This window comes from Anoplophora glabripennis, unplaced genomic scaffold (genome assembly GCF_000390285.2).
Source record: "Anoplophora glabripennis isolate ALB-LARVAE unplaced genomic scaffold, Agla_2.0 scaffold133, whole genome shotgun sequence".
NCBI classification, from domain to species: Eukaryota; Metazoa; Arthropoda; class Insecta; order Coleoptera; family Cerambycidae; genus Anoplophora; species Anoplophora glabripennis.
This window is the reverse complement of record NW_019416244.1, coordinates 560,141-583,425: the sequence shown is the minus strand read 5'-3', so window position 1 is coordinate 583,425 and position 23,285 is coordinate 560,141. Positions and strand designations below refer to the sequence as shown.

General features: G+C 33.5%; 1 protein-coding gene across 1 annotated transcript in view; it reads right to left on the bottom strand.

Annotated features, from left to right (window-relative positions):
* The window catches only part of LOC108904441 (probable ATP-dependent RNA helicase CG8611), a 34,582-nt gene extending 15,555 nt beyond the window's left edge, over window positions 1–19,027 (bottom strand). Inside the window, exons 1-6 of the mRNA XM_018707003.1 lie at window positions 18,160–19,027; window positions 17,931–18,101; window positions 17,658–17,878; window positions 16,919–17,561; window positions 5,028–5,218; window positions 4,823–4,971 (exon numbers count right to left, since the gene is read on the bottom strand). Of these exons, the coding sequence (XP_018562519.1) occupies window positions 4,823–4,971; window positions 5,028–5,218; window positions 16,919–17,561; window positions 17,658–17,878; window positions 17,931–18,101; window positions 18,160–18,834 (2,050 nt within the window). The 5' untranslated portion in view covers window positions 18,835–19,027. The remainder of the gene's footprint in view (window positions 1–4,822; window positions 4,972–5,027; window positions 5,219–16,918; window positions 17,562–17,657; window positions 17,879–17,930; window positions 18,102–18,159) is intronic.
* Window positions 19,028–23,285: the final 4,258 nt, after the last annotated feature.

Genomic DNA, 23,285 nt, shown 5'->3' with positions numbered 1-23,285 from the left:
TTTCAAGTGACTCCAAAGATAAAAGTCCATAGGGGTTAGATCGGGTGACCGAGGTGGTCACGGCACAGAACCAAAGCGACCAATCCATCGCTGAGGAAACATTTCATTCAAAAGTGTCGTTACTTCTCGAGTACTGTGTGGAGGAGACCCACCTTGAAGACAAAATATGCGTGCCCGAACTTGTAATGCCACATCGTCCAATAATTCAGACAACAGATTCTCTAAAAAGTCAACATATGTTGGTCCATTTAGTCGTCCTTCAAAGAAATAGGGACCCACAAGTACATAGCCTATTATGCTAGCCCAAACATTTACCGAGAACTGATGTTGAAAATGAGTTTCCCTAATCGCATGAGGCTTTTCATCGGCCCATACATGCATATTATGGATATTTACTTCATCACGGGTAAATTTCGCCTCATCTGTTACACAAACATAAGCAGGAAAGTCTATTTGATTGGCACATTGCCGTAAAAACCATCTGCAAAAACGCATTCGTTGATCACAATCCGAGGGTAAAATCTGTTGAACTGGTTGCAGATGACAGGGGTGCAACAGCTGGCGCCTTAAGATGCGGTGTACGGTACGAGATGAGGTTCGTACTTGCTGTCGAGTCGTCGAGTACTGATTATGGGGTCTTCGTCAAGACTTTCCAACACTACTCCTTCAACATTAAGGTACACTTGCTGACCACGTCCTTCTTCTCGAGGAATAACACTTCCCGTATCTCGCAGCCACTGAACGCACTGTAGGATTGTATTTGCACATGGGGGGTGAAAAAAACGCGAAGATAGAAGTTTTTCGTATAGAGTTTTCTATTACAAATATTATCAGGAAGCTGTAATTTAATTTTTATAGATTATCCACGCCACACCCTGTATATTTCATGTGGAAAAAAATATGGTGGTGTAAAGTTTTACACTGATATAAATAAAAAATACTCTTAGTCTCTATAAAAATTACCCAGAGCCGTGGTTGGACCTTAACATCAAAAAATCGATTAACTAAATAACAGGCTACAGGATTATGGGCTAACGGAGTTATGGGACTATAGGCTTATGGAGTTATGATGCAGCGAGATTATGAATTCCAATGTTTTTCCAGTCATTGATTAGTTTATTGATGTTAGGGTCAAAACACGAACTAATCCGGGAATTCCGATTTTAGATTCGGATTCAATGGATCAAAATACTATTGTATGCACTGGCTCAGGCCACATGGCCCTGTTACTTGCACTCACTTGAAAGAAATGCATCCTTTAATCTGAAGGGTTTTTGGATTTTGCTTATAGAAAAAAAAAAAAAAAATTCTCAACTTCTAAATCTGTTATTAGTTAACATCGTCACAGATAAACTCCAAGATACCGCTAACGAGTTTGCTAATTTATTTAATTCCGTTCACGGAAAGTCGGATAACCTCTACTCTGATAAAAAATAAATAACTTAATCTGATAATTGAAGATGTCTCAAAAACATTCGAAAACTTTGAACCGAAGTTTACCGACAGACAGAATGTGCTAGTTTTCGAAAAAGACTGCGTTCGCATATTATGCACGCCGCTATTTTATACTCTGTCCAAAAAATAATGTGAATTATTTAAAATTCGCGGGTATTATGAAAGCATTTTTTTGTAGGTTGGTAGTACTCTCCTTGATACCTGACCACAGTTTCAAGTCAATATATTCAATTGATACAGAGCTACTCGTGTTTTTGTAAACATATGAAAGTGAGTTTATCGATTTTCACTATGTATGATTTTGTTGAGACGTTAAAGAAGGCAGAAATCAAAGATCTTGTGCTCTTTCAACTCATATCGTCCAGCAACCACCGTTTTCACCTTACTTAGCACCGAGTGACTTCTGGCTATTTCGTAAATTCAAAAGACCCCTCCGTGGACACCGTTTCGACTCGATCGAGAAAATAGCCGAATCGACGAAAGCGTTGAGGGACTATTCAAACTGTTTCGAGAGTTGGAAAAAACGTTGACATAAATGCATTGTATCGGGTGGGGATTACGGGGTATGTTTAATATATCTAACCGCTTAATTTTCTGATATGTTGATAAAATTGTAATTGCATGAAGCAGCTATCTATCTATCTATCCGCAGCTTAAACATTCAACAGTTTCAAACTTAATTTGCAGTTCATAATATTTGACTGAGGGTATCGATGAAGACAGTCAAATTGATGTCATTACTCGTTTACGGTTAGTTGATTTTCTTCAATCGTCGTTCTGTAGTAGAAAACAATTTGTTCAAAACTTAGAAAATATATCAAACGTTTTTAAAATTGTCGGGTGTAGCTCAAGGTTCGATACTGAGGCCTCTGCTATGTATTTCATTCATTAACGACATTGCGACTGACCTGTATTGTCCATCCCTTCTTTACGTTCATCATATGANCCAATTTTGGCTAATATTTACCCAAATTCCAGGTATTCCCCTAATTGTGTCCGCAGCTTCAAGTATACGGTTTCGCCATTCTTCCACAGTAGCAATTGGAGTACTGTAAACCAATGATTTCAAGTGACTCCAAAGATAAAAGTCCATTGAAGTTAGATCGGGTGACCGAGGTGGTCACGGCACAGAACCAAAGCGTCCAACCCATCGCTGAGGAAACATTTAATTCAAAAGTGTCGTTACTTCTCGAGTACTGTGTGGAGGAGACCCATCTTGAAGACAAAACATGCGCGCCCGAACTTGTAATGCCACATCGTCCAATAATTCAGACAACAGATTCTCCAAAAAGTCAGCATATGTTGGTCCATTTAGTCGTCCTTCAAAGAAATAGGGACCCACAAGTACATCGCCTATTATGCCAGCCCAAACATTTACCGAGAACCGATGTTGAAAATGAGTTTTCCTAATCGCGTGAGGTTTTTCATCGGCTCATATGTGCATATTATGGATATTCACTCCATCACGGGTAAATTTCGCCTCATCTGTTACACAAACATAAGCAGGAAAGTCTACTTGATTGGCACATTGCCCTAAAAACCATCTGCAAAAACGCATTCGTTGATCACAATCCGAGGGTAAAATCTGTTGAACTGGTTGCAGATGATAGGGGTGCAACAGCTGGCGCCTTAAGATGCGGTGTACGGTACGAGATGAGGTTCCTACTTGCTGTGCGAGTCGTCGAGTACTAATTGTGGGGTCTTCGTCAAGACTTTCCAACACTACTCCTTTAACACAAGGTACACTTGCTGACCACGTCCTTCTTCTCGAGGAATAACACTTCCCGTATCTCGCAGCCACTGAACGCACTGTAGGATTGTATTTGCACATGGGGCGTGAAAAAAACGCGAAGATAGAACTTTTTCGTATAGAGTTTTCTATTACAAATATCATCAGGAAGCTGTAGTTTAATTTTTATAGATCACGCCACACCCTATATATTTCATGTGGAAAAAAATGTGGTGGCGTAAACTTTTACAATGTAAATAAAAAATACTCTTAGTCTCTATAAAAATACCCAGGGCCGTGGTTTGACCTTAACATCAAGGTATGTTTAATATATCTGTTAAAACCGCTTAATTTTCTGATATGTTGATAAAATTAAAATTGTAATTGCATAAAGCTTTCTATTCGCAGATTAAACATTCAACCGTTTCAAATTTAATCTGCAGTCCAGAATATTTGACTGAGGGTACGGATGAAGACAGTCAAATTGATGTTATTACTGATTTTTTTTTTTTTGTAAAGTATTTGACTGTTTTGATCACGGAGTAATTTTAATTACTTACATTGTTCTTTTGGTTTTTGTTTACGGTTAGTTGATTTTCTTCAATCGTATTTGTGTAGTAGAAATCAATTTGTTCAAAACATAGGAAATATATCAAAAGTTTTTAAACTTATCGAGTGTAACTGAAGGTTCGATATTGGGGTCTCTGCTATTTATTTCATTCATTAACGACATTGCGATTGACCTGCATTGTCCATCCTTCTTTACGCTCATCATATGAAAAAAAGTGCAATGTTGTCTCATATTAAAAAAAATTGATAAAATTCAATTTAATTACAAAATCGATGCTCAGAAAAATTTTAAAAAATTGGAAATATCCTTTGATGTTCAACTCTTCTTTAACGACCATCTTCAGAATATCACAACATTGACCTTATAAATATGTACTAGGTTTTGTTATGCGCAACTTTAGTAGAGTTTTTTTTTTATTATTTTAATATCCTCAGTAGGTAATTCGAAGGAAATTTTTTATATTCTTAAACTTTAAAATAGTTTAACATTATATTCTAATTGGCTAAGATCAATGATTGTTATTAAATCAATTTAAATAAAGATCATTGTTGCAATACAAAGGGAAATGTAAAGTGTAATAACTTTATAAACATGTGTAAACGACTGTCCTCAGGTGACATAATAATAACAATAATAATAATATTAGAACGTCTGTTAGACCATTTCGGTTCATGTCATTATTTTATTCTATCACGTGATTAATAACGCTGTTGGATATTTGAATATATGTACTGCGATTATGCGGTGTAGTGTGCTCTCGGATTTTCAATACCTATTGTGCTTGCTGCCAATAAAGGTTAAACGAGGCTCGTCTTTATTGCGATGACAAGCACTAGCTTTGCTGGAGCATCCAACATCCTGATGTGTCGATGACAATGTTGATGAAAATTCCTTTGTGTACAAATCATTCAAATGTTGGATGTCATTGCAAAAGAAATTTAAAAGATTTTTTTTTTGCTTCTCTTCATTGTTTAAAAACAAAATTTCTGTGCGCAATTCGTTAAATAACTTGTCTTCTACGAGCTATTTCATACTGAAATTACCATATATTACATTCACGTACTCACCAAGACATGCCAACTTGTGAAGGTCCTTATCATTCGATAAAGCGTTCTCGTAACGTCTTTGGAGAGCAGTGGCAGCGTTCTGGTGATCAGGTTCTTCCATTAAAACGCTGAGGTGGTTCAAGAAGTCATCCGGATCATGTTGCTGCAAACTGAATGAAAATAATTAAGGATAAATACGAGAAGATAAAGCACGTGGATTACATACAATACTTTGTGCTCTTGCAGCCTGGTAACAAAGTCTTGCTCTTCGTGAGTGAGGAATATGAAGGAGAACCCCGATTTTCCTGCTCGTCCCGTCCTGCCGACCCTGTGGATATAATCCTCGTCGCTCTGAGGTCCTGTGTACTGGACGATGCAGTCTGCTGTTGGGACGTCAATGCCTCTAGCAGCGACGTCCTAGAATAATGAATTAATAAAGTAGTTTTTCCATTCAGTGCATATTTTTCTAGTAAGCAAATAAATAACTTTTTTCAACTGTGGGTACCATCATACTTATACAATTCGTTATTTAAATCACTTTCCAAATACTAAGGAATACAGAGATAAGGTCTATAAAAAATTTGTTATGGTTATTAAGTTGTTTTTTTTAATTTTTAGGCAGCTTTATCTAAAATAATATCTTGGGATCTTCAAGTGGTCAACAAAAATAAAGACGGACAAACGTTAACTTTTACTCAAGTGTTTATTCGAATGACATTTAATTTGTTTCTTTTTAAGTGCGCTAAACTACCGAAGAGTTAATTATGTAAAACCAAATGAGTGAAATATAATGGTCCATGACTTTAGAAGTGGTTGTTTTTTGTTTACATTCCAATGTCGTTCATATTTTGAAACAACGAATTATCTTGATCATCGTTATCCTATACTATTTCATGAGGATCTGTTGGGACTTCTATTATTTGGGAAACAAAAATACTATACCGTACGCGCCTAAAGTATGGAATAAATTCAATAAAAACAAATTTTTTTTGGGAAAAATCCTCGAACAGGTCGATTTTTAATGGATCACGTAGGTGTAAATCTTTACAAAGTGTCACTGTCATACCGACTTTCTAACTATTGTATAATATAAAAATTATTGCTGAATTTAAAGTAATATGGCACATTTAACTATCACACAAAGAATTTAAATTTTAATTCTTATCGGATGCCGGGATAAGACTAGAACGCTACAGGAAGTTTGCGATTTATTTAATGAAAAACATCCAGATCTCCGTATCAGCCAATCAACAGTCAGTAAGATAGAATCTAAATAGAGAAACTGGCAATGTTGTAGATATTCCAAAACCTGGACGTCCAAGCGTTAGTGAAGATCACAAACAGAACATTTTGATAAGTATGGTAGATAATCCTCATAATACTTCATGATTGGTTGCTTTAAACAATGAAATTAGTCAGACCACAGTGCTACGTATCCTGAAGAAGGAAAAATATCATCCCTACAAAATTCAACTTGTGCAGGAACTCAATGAAGACGATTCCGACAGCCGCTTACACTTTTGTGAAATTATGATGGATTTATGTCAAGTAAATAGAGATTTACACCGGCAAATACTTTTTTCAGGCGAAGCCACGTTTTGTCTCAATGGTACAGTGAACCGTCAAACTTGCAGGTATTGGAGTCGGGAAAATCCTCATTGGATGGCAGAGACACATACCCAACCAACACCCACAGAAATTAAATGTGTGGGCTGGAATAGTTGACAACATAATAGTAGGGCCTTTCTTCTTTGAATGAACGCTTACAGGAGAAAGATATTTATAGTTTTTACAAAATGACCTTGTTCCAGCGCTTGCAGTATTTTTTCCTAACGATAATGACCCTGATATTCCTGATGACACCATATGGTTTCAGCANTGGCAATGTTGTAGATATTCCAAAACCTGGACGTCCAAGCGTTAGTGAAGATCACAAACAGAACATTTTGATAAGTATGGTAGATAATCCTCATAATACTTCACGATTGGTTGAATTAAACAATGAAATTAGTCAAACCACAGTGCTACGTATCCAGAAGAAGGAAAAATATCATCCCTACAAAATTCAACTTGTGCAGGAACTCAATGAAGAAGATCCCAATCGCCGCTTACACTTTTGTGAAATTATGATGGATTTATGTCAAGTAAATAGAGATTTACACCGGCAAATTCTTTTTTCAGACGAGGCCACGTTTTGTCTCAATGGTACAGTGAACCGTCAAACTTGCAGGTATTGGAGTCGGGAAAATCCTCATTGAATGGCAGACCCAACACCCACAGAAATTAAATGTGTGGGCTGGAATAGTTGACAACAGAATAGTAGGGCCTTTCTTCTTTGAAGGAACGCTTACAGGAGAAAGATATTTATAGTTTTTACAAAATGACCTTGTTCCAGCGCTTGCAGTATTTTTTCCTAACGATAATGACCCTGATATTCCTGATGACACCATATGGTTTCAGAAAGACGGTGCACCTCCGCACTATGCGCACCCTGTTCGAGAATTTCTAGACAATTGTTTTCCTAGGAGCTGGATCGGCAGACGAGGACCGATGGAATGGCCCGCGAAATCCCCAGATCTTACACCCCTGGACTATTTCTTATGGGGCTACTTAAAGTCCAAAGTGTATGTTAATAGACCACAGAATTTAGAAGAACTCCAAAATTGTATTATAGATGAAATACACAGAGTTACCTCAGAAATAATTCATAATGTGCAAGAAGAATTTCTACACAGAGTTGTGTATTGTCAAGTCGGTGGGTGGTAATTCGAACACTTAATTTAGGTAGAAAACTAATTGTATTTGCTTGACATAGGAATTGTTATTTTTTTAATGAATAAAATTTACGTTTTTCTAACATTCAATCATCATTTACTCTAAAACTTTCCTATGTAAGATGGCAACATTTTAATACTGTCGGATCGACAATGAAACGATCTTTCAGAATCAAGAAAAAGAATAGGGGGGTGCTATTTAAAAAAATGTCGATGACGTCGTTACTCGAAAACAAATGACGGTTGAAAATCGCCTTTTATGCCAAAATATGTATTTTTAAATTAAAAATCGACCTGTTCGAGGATTTTTCCCAAAAAAAATTTGTTTCGTTTTTACTGAATTTATTCCATACTTTAGGCGCGTACTGTATAGTAAAGTCAATCTTATTGCTTAACACCTTGGCAAGAATTTTCAGGCGTTTTATTAGAAACGCCCATGAGTCGTTCCATTTTGATAGAACACCTTGTTATTTAATCGAATGAGAATTTGTTTAAGTATAATTACACGAGTGTTATAATTTATTAAACGTCAGAAAATTAAACTTCATTTATAACAAATCCAATTATTTCCTCGGCTACTTTTGGCCCGTAACTCGTATCATGGTTTGATCTACAATAATTATTCCAGTTTGCATGCTCTCTGGGGGCACCCAATTTAAAAATCGCCTCCATTAGAGTCATTAGATCGTTATTACTTTTTCTATACGATTGAATAGCATCAAAGCTCCACTCCGTGGTGGTTATTACGGCCACTGTAATTCGACTGCTCATAATACGCTGTTATTATATGATTTATTATCCTTTTAATCGAAATTGTGTACTTAAATGAGGGTATTAAGATTTATTGTGGATTTTAAGTTTTGATGGTAATTAATTACCCGATCACAGTTATTTTGTAATTTAGTAATATGTATCGAGCTTCAAAGCGAGAAAAAACGAACACACCCTCGCCTCCAATCGTTTATTATACATTACATTATTTTATGTTGAAACTTTAATAACTTGCTTGAGATAAAAGGACTGGTTCTAGTTTATTTGCCAATTTTTGAGAAGTTTAGTTACTTAATACTTATTAAATAGTACCAATTCCAATTACATTCTAAAATTTAAACACTTTTTAATACGAGGCACATCCACAAAGTAAGGGTACTGAGACTCTGATGCTCTGTGCTTTTGTCTTCGTCAAAGTTGACAAGACTGCGTCCAAGGCCAAGATGTTGCGAACAGAACACGTCAACTGAGAAGTGTTGTTGTAGTGGCGTGTTGAAATGAATGCCGCTATTCCGAATCCCGCCAGCTGCGAGCGCTTCGAACTGAAGAACAATTCCTTGACTGGCGACGAAACGTATTTGACCCACTACACCCCTGAGGCTAAAAGACAATCCGTGCAGTGGTGACATTCGTCTTCACAATCAGTGAAAAAATTCAAAACCATTGGTTCGACCCGCAAACTCATGGCATCTAATTTTGGGATCGCAACCTTCTAATTTTCATGTTTTCTCTTCTCTGGTGTTTATGGATGGAAAAAGGATTTCTACCGAGGATGAGGTCCACTTTACCGTTAAACAATGAGAGAGGCGGCGGGAGATTTTTCAGAAAGCTCATCCTTCGGCTCACAGAGCATTGCAGTTGAAGGCGATACGTTGAAAAATAGTGTTTTATGTAGCTTTCTGAATATGTAAACTTTTCATAAATATACTGCCGCTTCGAGTTTTAAAAAATTGAGTACTCTTACTTTGCGGATATGTCTCGTATTTTAAAAATGTGTTACTGGTATACGTTATTATTGTAATTGCGTTCATTAGTCTGGCATAAGTGTAGCAATGTTTGTATTTTGCAACATAATGAATGAATTTTATTCTAAAAAGCTTTAAATTAGAACAATAAATTATGTAACATGAAATTGTGTAGTATGCAACACGGTGCCATTAATATAGCAAATTACAATTAGTCAAACAATGTTAAATGCAAAACCTTTTTAGAACAGTTTTTGAAAACTGAAAGCGATATTTAATTAATGAAAACTCATTTTATAAATTCCACTTCCACTAAAATAATTAATAATTACTCACAAATCGAGGATTACAAGAAGAAATGGTTGTTTAGAGGATCAAGAGATTTCTAATTTAACACGTTAAAGCGGAAATTGCTGGATAAATGTGACACACAATAACGATTAACCTCTCCCTCCCAAAATAAGAATTGAAATGGTCTTTGGATTTTTTTATTCATTGTGTATTAATTTACATGAAAATTCACTTTTCATTGAAACACGTGCTGTTTTTTTTTAAATTGCATACCCTGTGTAACTTTTGTTGTCTAAGTGTTGTCCAATGAAATCCAAATTTGACATACAGGACAAGAATGCTTCGATGGCAGTAATTGGATTTTGGAAACTTTAGTACCCTATGACTGAAGTATTGTACTATTTCAATCATCGCTGTACAGGGTGATTCACAACATATCCAAAAAAATTTGGGAATAGATGCGGCATGAGAAATGGAGTCAAAATCCTTATAGTTTCCGAGAAAAGATTAATGAAGTTATAGTACTTTCAAGCATTACATCGCTGGACAACTGTAGTCTCTAACGTCAGTCGCAATACGCGTGGAGAGCCACGTGGCCTCAGCGACTCGGAATACTGAAATCCGATTTTACAATCGTCGTTGCGATGGTGTTTACAATAGTTTTTTAGTAGTTAGTGTCAAAAATGGCTTGCGTGTATAGTAACTCGGAGTTGATGAATATCGTTTTAATTTATGGTGAAGCAACACAACATTTTTTGTGTTAGTTTGTAGAAATTGTGTAAGACGGGTCCAAATGTATTTACACGTCGGTGGACAAAATTTTGAACAGTTGTTGCAATATCAGGTATGTCAAATTATTTTATTAAGTAAAACTAGTGTATTTTTGAATGATTTTCGAACTGCCCTTTTGGATTATTTCTTTTCAAAATCGTATTTGTAAGAGTCCCCTGTCCATCCTAAATTTTTTTTTGGATAAGTTCTGAACCACCCTGTATAAAACACAGTTACAGAGTAGGAACGTTACATTGAAAGGAAGAAGTAACAAGAAATGTAGAAATTAAAAATATTACGATTCATATATCAGAAACAACATAATAAATTTACTTAAAAGCTTTGTTTTCGAGATACAGGGTGTTGATGTTGAAAAAATAAATACGATTTTCAGGCATATCTCGGAGATACGTTAAGGAATTTTGTTCTAATTTGATATGAGGAGTTTTAATACTGAAATCCGATTTTACGATCGTCGTTTCGATAGTGTTTACAATAGTTTTTTAGTAGTTAGTGTCAAAAATGGCTTGCGTGTAAATTAACTCGGAGTTGATGGATATCGTTTTAATTTATGGTAAAGCAGGACATTTGTGTTAGTTCGTAGAAACTGAGTAAGATGGGCTCAAATGTGTTTACACGTCGGTGGACAAACTTTTGAACAGGTGATATAACATCAGATATATCAAATTATTTTATTAATTAAACCCACACATTAATTTTATTGATTAATAATAATAATACCGGCAAAAGCAGTTGAATTTGCTGATATAAAATAGGTGCTATAAAATTCTTTTTATTCCTTTCCTTGCGAAAGTTTTTGTCCTTTTTTATCACTTTGCACCGTGCGAGGCCAGGTTTTACAGTGGACAGTTTTCAGTGTGTATTTTTAAATCATTAAAGTAAATGCGATAACTCCTCTCTTCCAAAATAAAAATATACGTTGTACTCAAGTACATTCTAATGAGAATAACTTTTTTATTGTACGTATTAAAAAGTTGATAGATCCCATTACTACTGGATCTGCTCTTGTCATCTTTTTTTCAAAGGCGTATCTATAAATGTGTATAGCAGATCTCAGCGTTTATCATTACAACACCCAAACAATACAGGCCCATACCATAATCGTCGTGAATGTAAATTCCTCGGCTACCTCTCCTTCATCTAGATAAATACCAGTTAGCACCTGAATTAGACGCAATGATATTACACTTTCTGCGGCGCGTATAATCACCATCGGCATCTCCAAACGGGAGATTCGGATTCGGTGCGAGCGAGCCGCCATTCAGCCCGCTCGGTTAATTAACCAGCAACTATTAGCGCTATTGGGTTTCTTAAGTGGCCGCCGAAGACGGTGATATCCAGCTGTTCGTCGACAATCGCACGGTTTAGCGTCCGAACCACCGAATCTTTAGGCTGGCAGTTGAATTTTAGAAAAAAATCATTTTTGCTCATACAGGGGTCGGCATAAGTCAGGCAACGCTCTCGAAAAATCGGCATAAGTCCGGCAACGCTCATAAGTTTGGCAACGCTGTCGAAAAAGATTAAATCGAAGCATGTTCGTGCTTCAGACAGTTGTGTCTGTGTCAATATGATAACACGTGCTCATCGAGTAGACGCGTTTTCAGAATGATTTCAGAAATTGAAAAAATATATAAGGTGATCCATTCAACAATATATATACAGGGTGTTTCCGTCATAATATCATTAATTTTGACCACGTACATATTCGGATAGCTTAATAAAGACTATAGTGGTTTGGTCTTCAAGTGAGGAGAAAAACTGTAAGTAGCATGGAAAACTTTATTCTACTGATTTCGCTGGTAACACGAGACACAACCGAGCAGGAACTAAACTTCAAGATTTCTTGTTCGTGCCTCGAAATGTTTCGGTTTTTATCCTTGTCCCCAGGTACCTACTTTTATTACCATATCCTAATTAACACTTATCCGGGTCATTACCTGCTCGGTTTGTGCTTATGTACCCTAATAAACAACAACTAATTTATGTTTACAGCCTACTTATTCTAATCTCATTTGCTAAATAAATTTGGGATAATCTCGGATAATTCAAAGTATAATTTATATGGCTCATAAATTCCCAGTAAGCAAAATATACTTATTGGGGCAGGTACTAAATGTAATTGTAGCATACCGTTACAAGACAGAAAATCGAAAAAAATTTAGCCGTTAAAAAATAAGCAAATTACCCCTTAACTCCCGTTAACTCGGTGCCCCGCGCAAGCCGGAGGAATACAGAGCGATCGGACATTGTAGCGAAACAGCTGATTTCCTAGTCGTCGTCTCGTCCAGTTTTGCAATTGCTTTCAAGAGCAAAGTGCAACGGATTTCAACTTTATTAAGACTTTAAGGACGAATGAGTGAGTTTTTTAGCCGTATTTGTCATTTTAAATAAGTAGGTACCACACAATTCTGAAAAGTAATAAGTCACACAATAAGGTATACGTACTACAAACTGAATAATTACCTACTTGAATATATGTAATACCAAAAACTCCTATTCAATTATAAAACAGTAAAAACGTTAAGAATAGGTGTTAAAGTTAATCACGTATTCGTATTCTACACATTTTTTCTAACATCCCTTAAAATTAATGACATTAAGACTGAAACACCCTGTATAAGTTTGTATTATAACTGAAAAATCGAAAGTGATTGAAAAACATTGTGTCTGAACTTTACGTAAACTATGAAAAGCACCTCTTTACAAAAATAAAATAATTTTACAAACAAGAAAGTTATGGGGCATTATAGAGAACGATTATTAATATTATTATTAATTATTATTTATTAAATGAAACGCATCCCTCTGCATCTCTTAAACTAATCAAGATATTGAGATGTGATTATCGCCATTTAACTTTTCTCGTGACTACTTTTTTCTATATTTTAAATAGAATACTAGTTTGAGAATATTTTTTATTCATATTACTTTAACATTCACATACCTCGTATTTAAAAAAGCCAGTAAGTAACACATCTTCAGATGTATTTTTTATTTTCTTTTCAGTATTTTGATGTAATTATGCTATAATCTACCACTTCACTTATACTTAATACAATGATAATTTAGCAATTTTTTCTGTAGACTAATTTTTCATAAAAATTTTGCTGCTTTTTTTTTTTTTGTTCAGTGGACACCACAAATACTTGCAAAAAGTTTTCAAAAAGCTTCAAGACAGTCAAAAACGGGAACACAGGGAAAAAAGTTTATGGAGATAACAGAGATTAAACGATACAAATTTTTCTGTTTCCCACAGCAAAAATAAATTGCTCGGTTCTCCATTCCCGAAGAATTAGACTTATACAGAAATGGTTAACAAGTATGTAAAAGTGTATAGAATGTTAAGCAGACTAGTTTAGAAAAACATAGTTTAGTCAAAATAAAATTTCATAAATAATATAATTATTTTGAGAAATACGCCCTAAAATCATGGATTAAATACACTAGAATAGAATTGCAATGCTAACAACTAAAACCATAACCTGTAACGTCTCAATCGACTGCTCCGAGAACTATTCATTAAAGCGGGAATTTTGAAATATTTTAGATAGCTGATATATTTAAAATTTAAACTATTTCTTTTCTGCTTATAGTCCTATGTATACAAACCAGAGAACATGATCCAAGGATTTCAAGTTTTTCAAAATTTTGTCTTTTAAATACAAATTGCTTTGCATGTTGAATGAGTTTGCTGTGCAAATTTTTGGTTAGGACAAGGTTTTTTTTAATTCTTACCTAATACAAATAAAAATCATTTTTTATCTTTCTTTTAACATTATAGTAATAAAGTATCATACAAATATAATTTCAATTCGGTTTATACAGTTTATCAGTTGGTCTCAAATACAAAACGATTGTTCCGAATTTGATCGTGATATGTTGTCAATCCGTTATTTTTTTGTGTAACATATATTCTCGAGTAAGTTTACATACGAAACGCTCTATTATTTTGATCGGTAGTTGGATTTAAGTGTTAGAGGAATATATATCGGGTCGAGCTGCCGGACTACTAATGCGAACCCATCAAATGTGTATCATTCGGCGCAGAAGAATGCTCTCAACACTTCCTTTACAAGAGAAAACGAACATTAACCGCGCCGCAGGTGACTCGATCTCGTTGGGCCATCAAAGGAACACATGTCCGGTAATTACGGTGGTTTCTTTTGTCACTTCGAACGACCACTTGATAGCTTTTAATGAGTTTTTATTGAGCGTGTGTGTGTAAATAAAAAATCGATCTTATCTCCAGAAAAGTTTAAGTGGACTCAGGCCAGTTAAATGCTGGAGGCTTCCAGTCGGTGGGAATCGTTAAAAATGTTGCGCAATGACGTTACAATGTAAAAATGTAAAAAAATACATCTGTCGAAAAATTTGGCAATTGAATCTTTTGCATAAGAGAAATGACATTTAAAAATGTTATATAAACATAATCTAGTTATTTATTTCATATTTTCATTGGAATTCAATACCTAATATAATATTAAAGTAGGGGAATTAGGAGAACAATGACGTCTGTAATATCGATTTTAGTGACAGGAAGTCAAAATATCTGTAAATCAAAAGATTTTCCTGTAATCTATTTTCCTTAGTAATTTGACAGTTTCAACAGTGACCTATATGTTGTGGGAAGTCACTCAAGTGTAAATTTGAAATATATTGGACTTAATTGCAGTGAAGAACCACTCTGTTGATGAATTAATTGAAATTATTCACGCCTATAAGAATTGATTCTGTATTTGACTAAATAGTCATAGCCTCAAGATTAAGAAACAGTCAAGACACGGCTTTGAAAAAAATGAAAATTTCTGAAAATGATTTTTTCACTATTGACAGCTTACAAAAAATTGTACCTTGAACAAAAAATGTCTAAATTTTTTTTACGAGTTGAATAGTTGAATTTTAATTTATTCAACTATCTGATAACATCGAAACTCTGAGTTTCTTAAAGACAATGCCTTCCAGTAAAGTTCTACTGGCTGAAGGGTTTATATACCAATTCAGTCAATTTTTTTCTCTTAGTTATTAGTTACTCGATTAGTTACATTATTAGTTTAAGATTCATCAATCTAAATCAAATATAGATAATGAATGTTTAAATAAATGTGTCTTACAAAAAAAATAATAGTTGATGTAGGGTACAATTTATAATTTCGTCTCTGGTCATTTCTCATTTTATATTTATATGGTACAGATTGCTACAAAAATATCAGATACTGATAAAAACCAATATTAAAAGTACTGGTAACAATAATTATTATTACAGTAACTGAAATATTTCTAATTTGGCATTGTTTGAACGTAATGTAAATTTAATTTCCTTGATTTGTGTAGATTTTATGAAATGTCAAAATAAAATGTCAAGATGAAAAGATTTTATGTAAGTGGTATCAATAAACAAACTTTTTTACACACAGGGTGTACCGATTTGTAGGATAAAAAAATAGCGTTCCTAAACATATGAACGAAATATTGCAAAAAAATTCTAGGGGAATTTTTTTCAAATTTTATTATCTTATGTTGTTCTACTTGTTAATACATAAATCCTTATTTATTTTGAAATAATTAAAATAATTTAGGGGATCTAAGAAAGCATGCCCCAAAACGTAATTTTTGAAAAACAGTATTTTTTATTTAATATCTGATAAAATGATGTTTTTTGTGGAGCAAAAATATTTGATAGAGTTTTAGACAAATGTTAGGCAAAGACTCTTATATTAGTTAATATCGATAATTTATACAGGGCATTTTTTTGTAATACGATCATTTTTAGAAAGTTCAAATTTGATTTTCAAAAATTTTTCAAATGGGACACCATGTATTTTATTGTTCTATTTTATTCACATATCAGTCCACTTCAACTTTTATGAAGTATGATCTATACCTAAAGTTGTTAATTTTTAAGATATACCTAACAACATTTCTGGAAAAATTAATTTTTAATATTTTTGGCCGCACGAAATGGCTTTGGAAAAAACTGTCTTTGTGTCAACTTGTCAGTTTATAATTTATCATTCCATTTTGAGTTAATTTTATTGGTTAATATTTATTTGTGGTATATATTCTATAAATTAATAAAAGTTTTTTCAGAAATGTTGCTATATCTTAAAAACTAACAATTTCGATAAAAAATCGCTTATATGAATTTTCATAAATTACCACCAAAAGTTTTAAGAAAGTTACAGTTTTCAAATACATATGTGTAGGATTTATAGCGGCATGTTGCAGCGGCAATAATAAATACGAACAATCTCCGACCGTATTTTAGTATTTAGCGTTTTGACGAGATATTGTTTCGAATATGTATGGAAAGGTGATGAATAGGGAATATTAAAATTTTCATACAATGCTGCTTAATTGATAACCAGACTCATGCCGCTTCTCATCGCCAAAAGTTTAAAACTCCCACATTTAAGGTATTTTTAATAAAAAATATTTGGGTCATTCGTTTTTTTCCTTTGTGACATCCTCTACACAACAATAAATGTGTATCAAAAACTACTACCAAAATAGAGTTAATCACTTACCGTACACAGCAAAACTCCTTTCTTGGCACTTCTAAATCTCGTAAAAACATCTTTCCTGGATGCTTGGTCCATCGAGCCGTGTAATTTGAAAAATTCAATATCCAATACCACTTCGTCATCATCGTCACTTTCTTGCACGACATCGTCTAACAAAACTATGTCCCCGCTTTTTAACTTCCCTCTATTTTTTGGCATTTTCACCAAGCATCTCGTAAACAACTCATAATGGTAGTCCACCATTTGACTAGTAGCCATGAAAACGAACACCTTTGACGATTGCTGAGCCTTACTGATCAGTAAAGCTGAAAGTGTAAAAAGCCTATGTTTAACGTGCGTTACAATGAACTTTTGTTTTACTGTGTTTGGTATCACCATATGTTCTGGATTTACCGTAGCGGATTCATCTAGTGCGTCGACATAAATGTGATCCTTCATCGCAAAATCTGCTAATTCAGCAATGCCTTTGGTTAACGTTGCCGAGAGCAAAACTGTCTGGCGGGAATTGCTTGACGGGTCTCGAAGGGGAAAAGTTTCTTCAGATCTTATTGTAACTTCTGATTTGGCACCGCCCGTTTTACCTTTCAATAAAGATATTGGGTCATATTCAGAATTAGTCTTTGCTTTATCCAGTTCTTCTACAATTCTATAAAAAAATATGTACAGGGGTTTTAAACCAAAACAAAATTTTTTTTAAAAAAACAACTATCAAATTAAGTAATTAAAATACATGTAACCTCACCTAATAATGTCTCGCTTAAAACCCATATCCAAAAGTCGATCTGCTTCATCGAGAACTAAGCACCTAATATTATTTGTCTTAAAAGCTGCTGTATGTAGTATATGATCCAACAATCTTCCTGGCGTTGCTATTAAAACATGTATACCTTTCCTAAGTCTTGTTTTTTCCGTGTTTCGATTCTCGCCACCACACAAATGTCCCACAACAATCCATTGAAACGTCTGAAAGGCAAAGAAATGTACAAAGAAACTGATTTCCAACCGCTACACTTACATTTATTTTCCCAAATAGTTCATGAGTTTGTAAAGCTAGTTCCCTAGTGGGCACCACTACAATGGCTTGTACACCGTTATTTCTCTGAATTCGTGGATTTATACTTTGTAGGGCATCTATTATGGGTACAGCGTAGGCTAAAGTTTTTCCCGAACCAGTCTGGGAACGAATCTATAAATAATTATTTTTAAATATAGGTCAAAGGTTAATATTTTCTAACTTTACTCACCAGTACATTTTTACCTGACATAATTTCAGGTATAGACTTTTCCTGTACATTCGTCAGACTAGTATAATGAATTTTTTCGAGATTTGACACTAAATACTTGTGAATCTCTAGGTCACCAAATTTTTTCCCAGTGCTAAATACTTTCTCAACAATAGACTTTCCTTTTATATTAGTGTTTATATAAACGTCTTTGTGTCCAACAGCAAATAAGGAATGCGTTTGACTGCGTTGTGTAGTTTGAACGGTTTGGTTTTGCTTCGGGTTGTTGATGGTGCCTTCTTCAGCATCTGTTTTTGCTGCAGTTTTATCTTTCTTTCGTTTCCTTTTTACTAATTTTGCAGAACCCTCAAAGGTTTTTTCTTGAAATCTTGGGGTAAAAGGTGAAGTCTTCTTAGTGTTTATTAAATTTTTTGAGGATTTAATTTTCTGATGTGCCGTTGCATCTATTGACAAAATGTCTTTAGATTTTAAATTTGCATTTGTATTAGCAGAAGTTTTCGTAATTCGGAACGGTGTAGAATCATTTTTATTAGGGTTATTATTTTTAATACCCGTTAGGAGTGAGGGTTTACTTGTAGTTTTAGTTGCTTCATCTGTTGGCTTGCGTTTTCTGGCAAACACTTTTCCTTTGGGTGTTTTATTGTCACTATTCCACGTGAAATTGAATGTAGACATGGTTTTATTGGGGGGCGTTTTAATATATTTCTGTATGCAGATATTGACACAGGTATCACAACAGATTCTTACAATACACTTTTTGCTGCTTAATATAGTAATATTAGTAATACAGATAAAACACTAAGTGATTTGTTTCATTTTATATTTAAAAACATAACATTTAAATTTCTTAGGTTAGACAAGCACGCACGTTTCCCCACTGACAGATCCACTGAACATTGAATATTGAACTACGGAAGAATGTGCCTACTACAGCAAAAAAGGACAGCACATGTTAGAACTCATATTTCTTTGTCCAACACAAGTAAATTCCCTGAAATAGTCTCCTTTTTACGTTGCAGCTAATTAACCGGTATTGATATTCAAAACTGTAGATAAATTATACTTTCTTGGATAAAATGTGGCTGGATAATTTAGATAATATCAGTGACTATAACAAGAAGTGATTCTTGTTACTGTCACTGATAATATGAAATTTTCTGCATTATAATGTTATGTAAGTAGAGATATAAAATATTTTTAATGGTTTATTCAAAATTTAAATATCTCTACCGACAATTTCTGGATGTTAGAATACATATATTAATTTAATTTACCTCGAAAAATAATTAGTAGCTTTGTCGAAATTAACATAAAATGTTTGTCCTATTTGAATTACATACTACTTATTAATTTAATACAAACGTTATTAAAAATAAAAATGATTCTATGAATATTAAAACTGATTAGTATTGAACAGGAATTATTCAAATAAAGTTTTTATAAAAAAATTGGTTTGTTAGAGAGAAATGGCCAAAAATTAAGTTAGTTCAGGAGCATTCTAATAGTAGGTAGATACAAAATATTTAAATGTTCAATGTTTTCAAAAACACATTTACCGGCGTTTTTAAATGCCTCGTTATGACTCGTGAATCCACGAATTTGGCAGGATACAAACAACAAGGGGCGAATTAGACGACATCAATCATGGACTGAGCGGTGCGGGGACAAAAAGCCGTAACCTATCCCCCAAAAGGGCAGCGACATCGGTCCTAATGGAGGGCTAATGTGTCGCTAATTCCCACAATCCCATTCAACTGAAACACTCGAACACACAACCGATGCCTTTCATGCACTTCTTATGGTCTTAATCAATTGCTCCTGATTGTCCAGGGCAGGACTCGATTCTACCGATGAAATGATAAAATAAAAATTATAGTTTGTTTAAATTTTAAAGTAAAATTCAGTGTAATAATTAATGACGATTGCATTTGTAAATGCCCATCTTATTTAAAATGCATTTTAAAAAGTACAATTTTTTTTAATGCGTATTATCGGCGTTATAGATTTCTCCCATTTTTCAGGGTACCTACATAATCAATATAGAAAAACAGGAATTATAATGAAACTTCATAGATCTAGAAATGTCAGGAAAATATCAATTCTCTCACATTTCAGTTGTAATTGGCCATCATTTACAAGTTGTTGGTTGACTGCCATTAAGAATTATTTGATGCTATTAATATTCTTATTTCAGTTTTTTTTTAAATTTTATTGAATTAATTTTTAATGTACGTCACAATTTCGTTTTGAATATCACTGCATGACAGAGATCTTGGAAACTATTAGATATACAGAAATGTTTAAATTGGCGTAGCAAACTTAATATTTTTAACACATTTAACACAAAAGGAAAACATTTATTTCCTATTCATTTGGATTTCATTCAGAACAAATTGAAAATATCTATTTTTAAAAATCAGTTGTAATTTCGTTATTTGCAGTTCCATTGAAAACATTCTTGAATCTAACCTAACCTTGAGCCTCTTCTTTAAATATCGTGTATTTTGACATCACATTAATAATTATTTCTCTATAAACAAAATCCCACATGGCCACCATACGGAAAAATTAAGTTATTATAACCAACATTTTCGAGAAAAATGTTGGTTATAGTAATTTTTACTTGTCTGAATACTAAATGAGAGCCACCTTAATAATATTGGTCAATTTTTAATTTAGAAGAAAATGGCATTATTTTAATTTGCCAAAATTACTAATGTAATACCTACATTAAAAAAAGATAATTTCTTGGGCAATTTCTAATAGCTCTCATTTATTTTGACCAAATAAAGCAAATTTCGAATTAATCATCCGATTTTTCTTTAAACAAATTACAAAAGTTACTGTTTTTATTCCAATATTTTACTCATACTACTTTGCATCCATCATCAGCAGAACTGACTTACAATTAGGTCGCTATAAGTAGGAAGGAATTGATTTTCGGACCTAAGTACTATATAGACTTTTGGTCAGTAACACAATACCAACAACTTACAATTTCAGCCAATTTCCAAATACAATACACATATAACAACTTATACATTAACACAAATATACAACATTGAAATGGAAAATGCCAGTTTTGTATTTATTCTTTTTAATCGTGGAGCTTTTATTTTTAGCTTGAGTTTTTGCAAACTTTTTCCAAAATCTCCTTATGCAGATTACACCTTTATCTGATATTGAATAAAAAAAAATAGGAAATTTTGATTATTGAAAATTATTACTGGTATCAAGCTTTGTCTTCACAAACTGTCAATTTTTAGGGTCTAGGAGAGTTTATAAATATCAGGGAATTTTTTTGGTCAAAATTTAGTTGCACCCTGACTTTACATAAATGTGATTGCTTAAAACAATCGATACAATTTCTGGAGTCGGTATAGATCACTTAACAATTTATTCACGCTTTTTTTCAAACATCCTGTAAACATACATTTTAGAAGTTTGTAATGGTTAGTAGTCAAATGGTTTTTAGTGAAATATATTTTACAAATTCATAAAATCCTTATGCTTTTAAGACTGCTACATATATGTATGTTCGTATATAAGGAGCTTCTATGATCACATCCGGCTCTGGCATTGGGAATTGGGAGACATTAGCTCGACGTAGGATCAGGCACGTGCGGCCACTCTTGCGGCTTATCGTTTACATTAATGTTAAATTTTGATGCTAAATCGGCTCCGTGAAAAATTCTAGCGGTTATGGGATAATTCTGTAATGCTGATGTATCGACTGTCAAAGGGGATAAAGAAGGTTTTTGGGACGGAATTATGGAAAGCACAACCATAAAAATGCGATCGTGCAGTCATGATTTGAGGTTCATTTAAAAGTCCATGAATTTCATAACCAATCGTTTCAGTTAAACGTATCTTTTGTATATGAAGATATAATATTATTAGAATATTCTACAATAAGCTAACATAACCTGACTACACTTAACATGCAAACTCTGTCCAATAAAGATGGAAATTAAGTCTTTTTGGGAAAAAACTATATTGTCGTCTTTTGTTTTCTAGATACAGAGTGTCAATAATGAATCAAATTCGACCAAAAAAAAATAATATATTGCATTGATGCTTGCTGTCCTACAGTTAAGTTTTTGACGAGGTGTTAGTTTTCAGCTATCTTGTAGATGTCATTAGTTACAATCTTTCCTATAGGAACAATTCAGAATATATATTTTTTGAGATTTTTGTGGTGGGTAGGACACATGCTATAATGTAAAATTTTGTTTTATACAAAAAATATTATGAAAGTTCATTATTTTCGAGAAAAAAGTACTTAACTGTGCTAAAGTCAGCTCTTTTTATCCCTAAATATTGTTTCTTTATAAATTATGCTTTATTAAAGTAGATAGGTTCTATAAACCTTATCGCGAATTAATAAAAAAGTCTTAGTTTTAATTTAGTCCTAACTTAGTCGTAGCTTTTGCCCTAAAAAGTCAAACCTACAGATTCCAATATGCACGTTTATAAAAATAATAACCTAGATTAAGGAAGTATTAAGAACTGACCCTGAAAGTTCTTATCTTATAGCTACTTATACTAAATACTACGATAAATACGTATACGCAAAAGACTGTCTTTGAATGAATAGTTCTTATTATTAGGTTAATCAAATTTTTATAAACAAAGTAAAAATACCTGATTAAGAGTACCTAAGGTTAAGATTAGAGCAATGTTACGGATAAGCTAAGACTAAGGTCTTTTTATAACTCATCATTATTGCCAGAGCTTTTATTCATTAAATGTAAAATTATTGTTACAAAACAGTCTCAAAGGAAGCTCGTATTTTTTCTGCAAATGTAAATATAACATGAAACCTAACCTAAAATGTCGTTTCAATAGGTCGTGGCAAGCAATCTCAACAAGATGGTCGAAAATTGCATGTGTATTGAAGCATTTGGAATAATCGAAAACTGTTAAATTTTAAAGCAATTGTTTAAAAAAAGCCATGTTAATTTGATTAAAAAAATATTTGATAGGCATCTGAACGTAATTAATAATTACTATAAGTGATTGGCTTATATTTTCTAAAACAGTGACTATATTAACTATAATTTTAATAATTCCTATGTCCTGCTATTTTTTCAGTACTAATAAACAAGTTGTAAATATATTGCAGT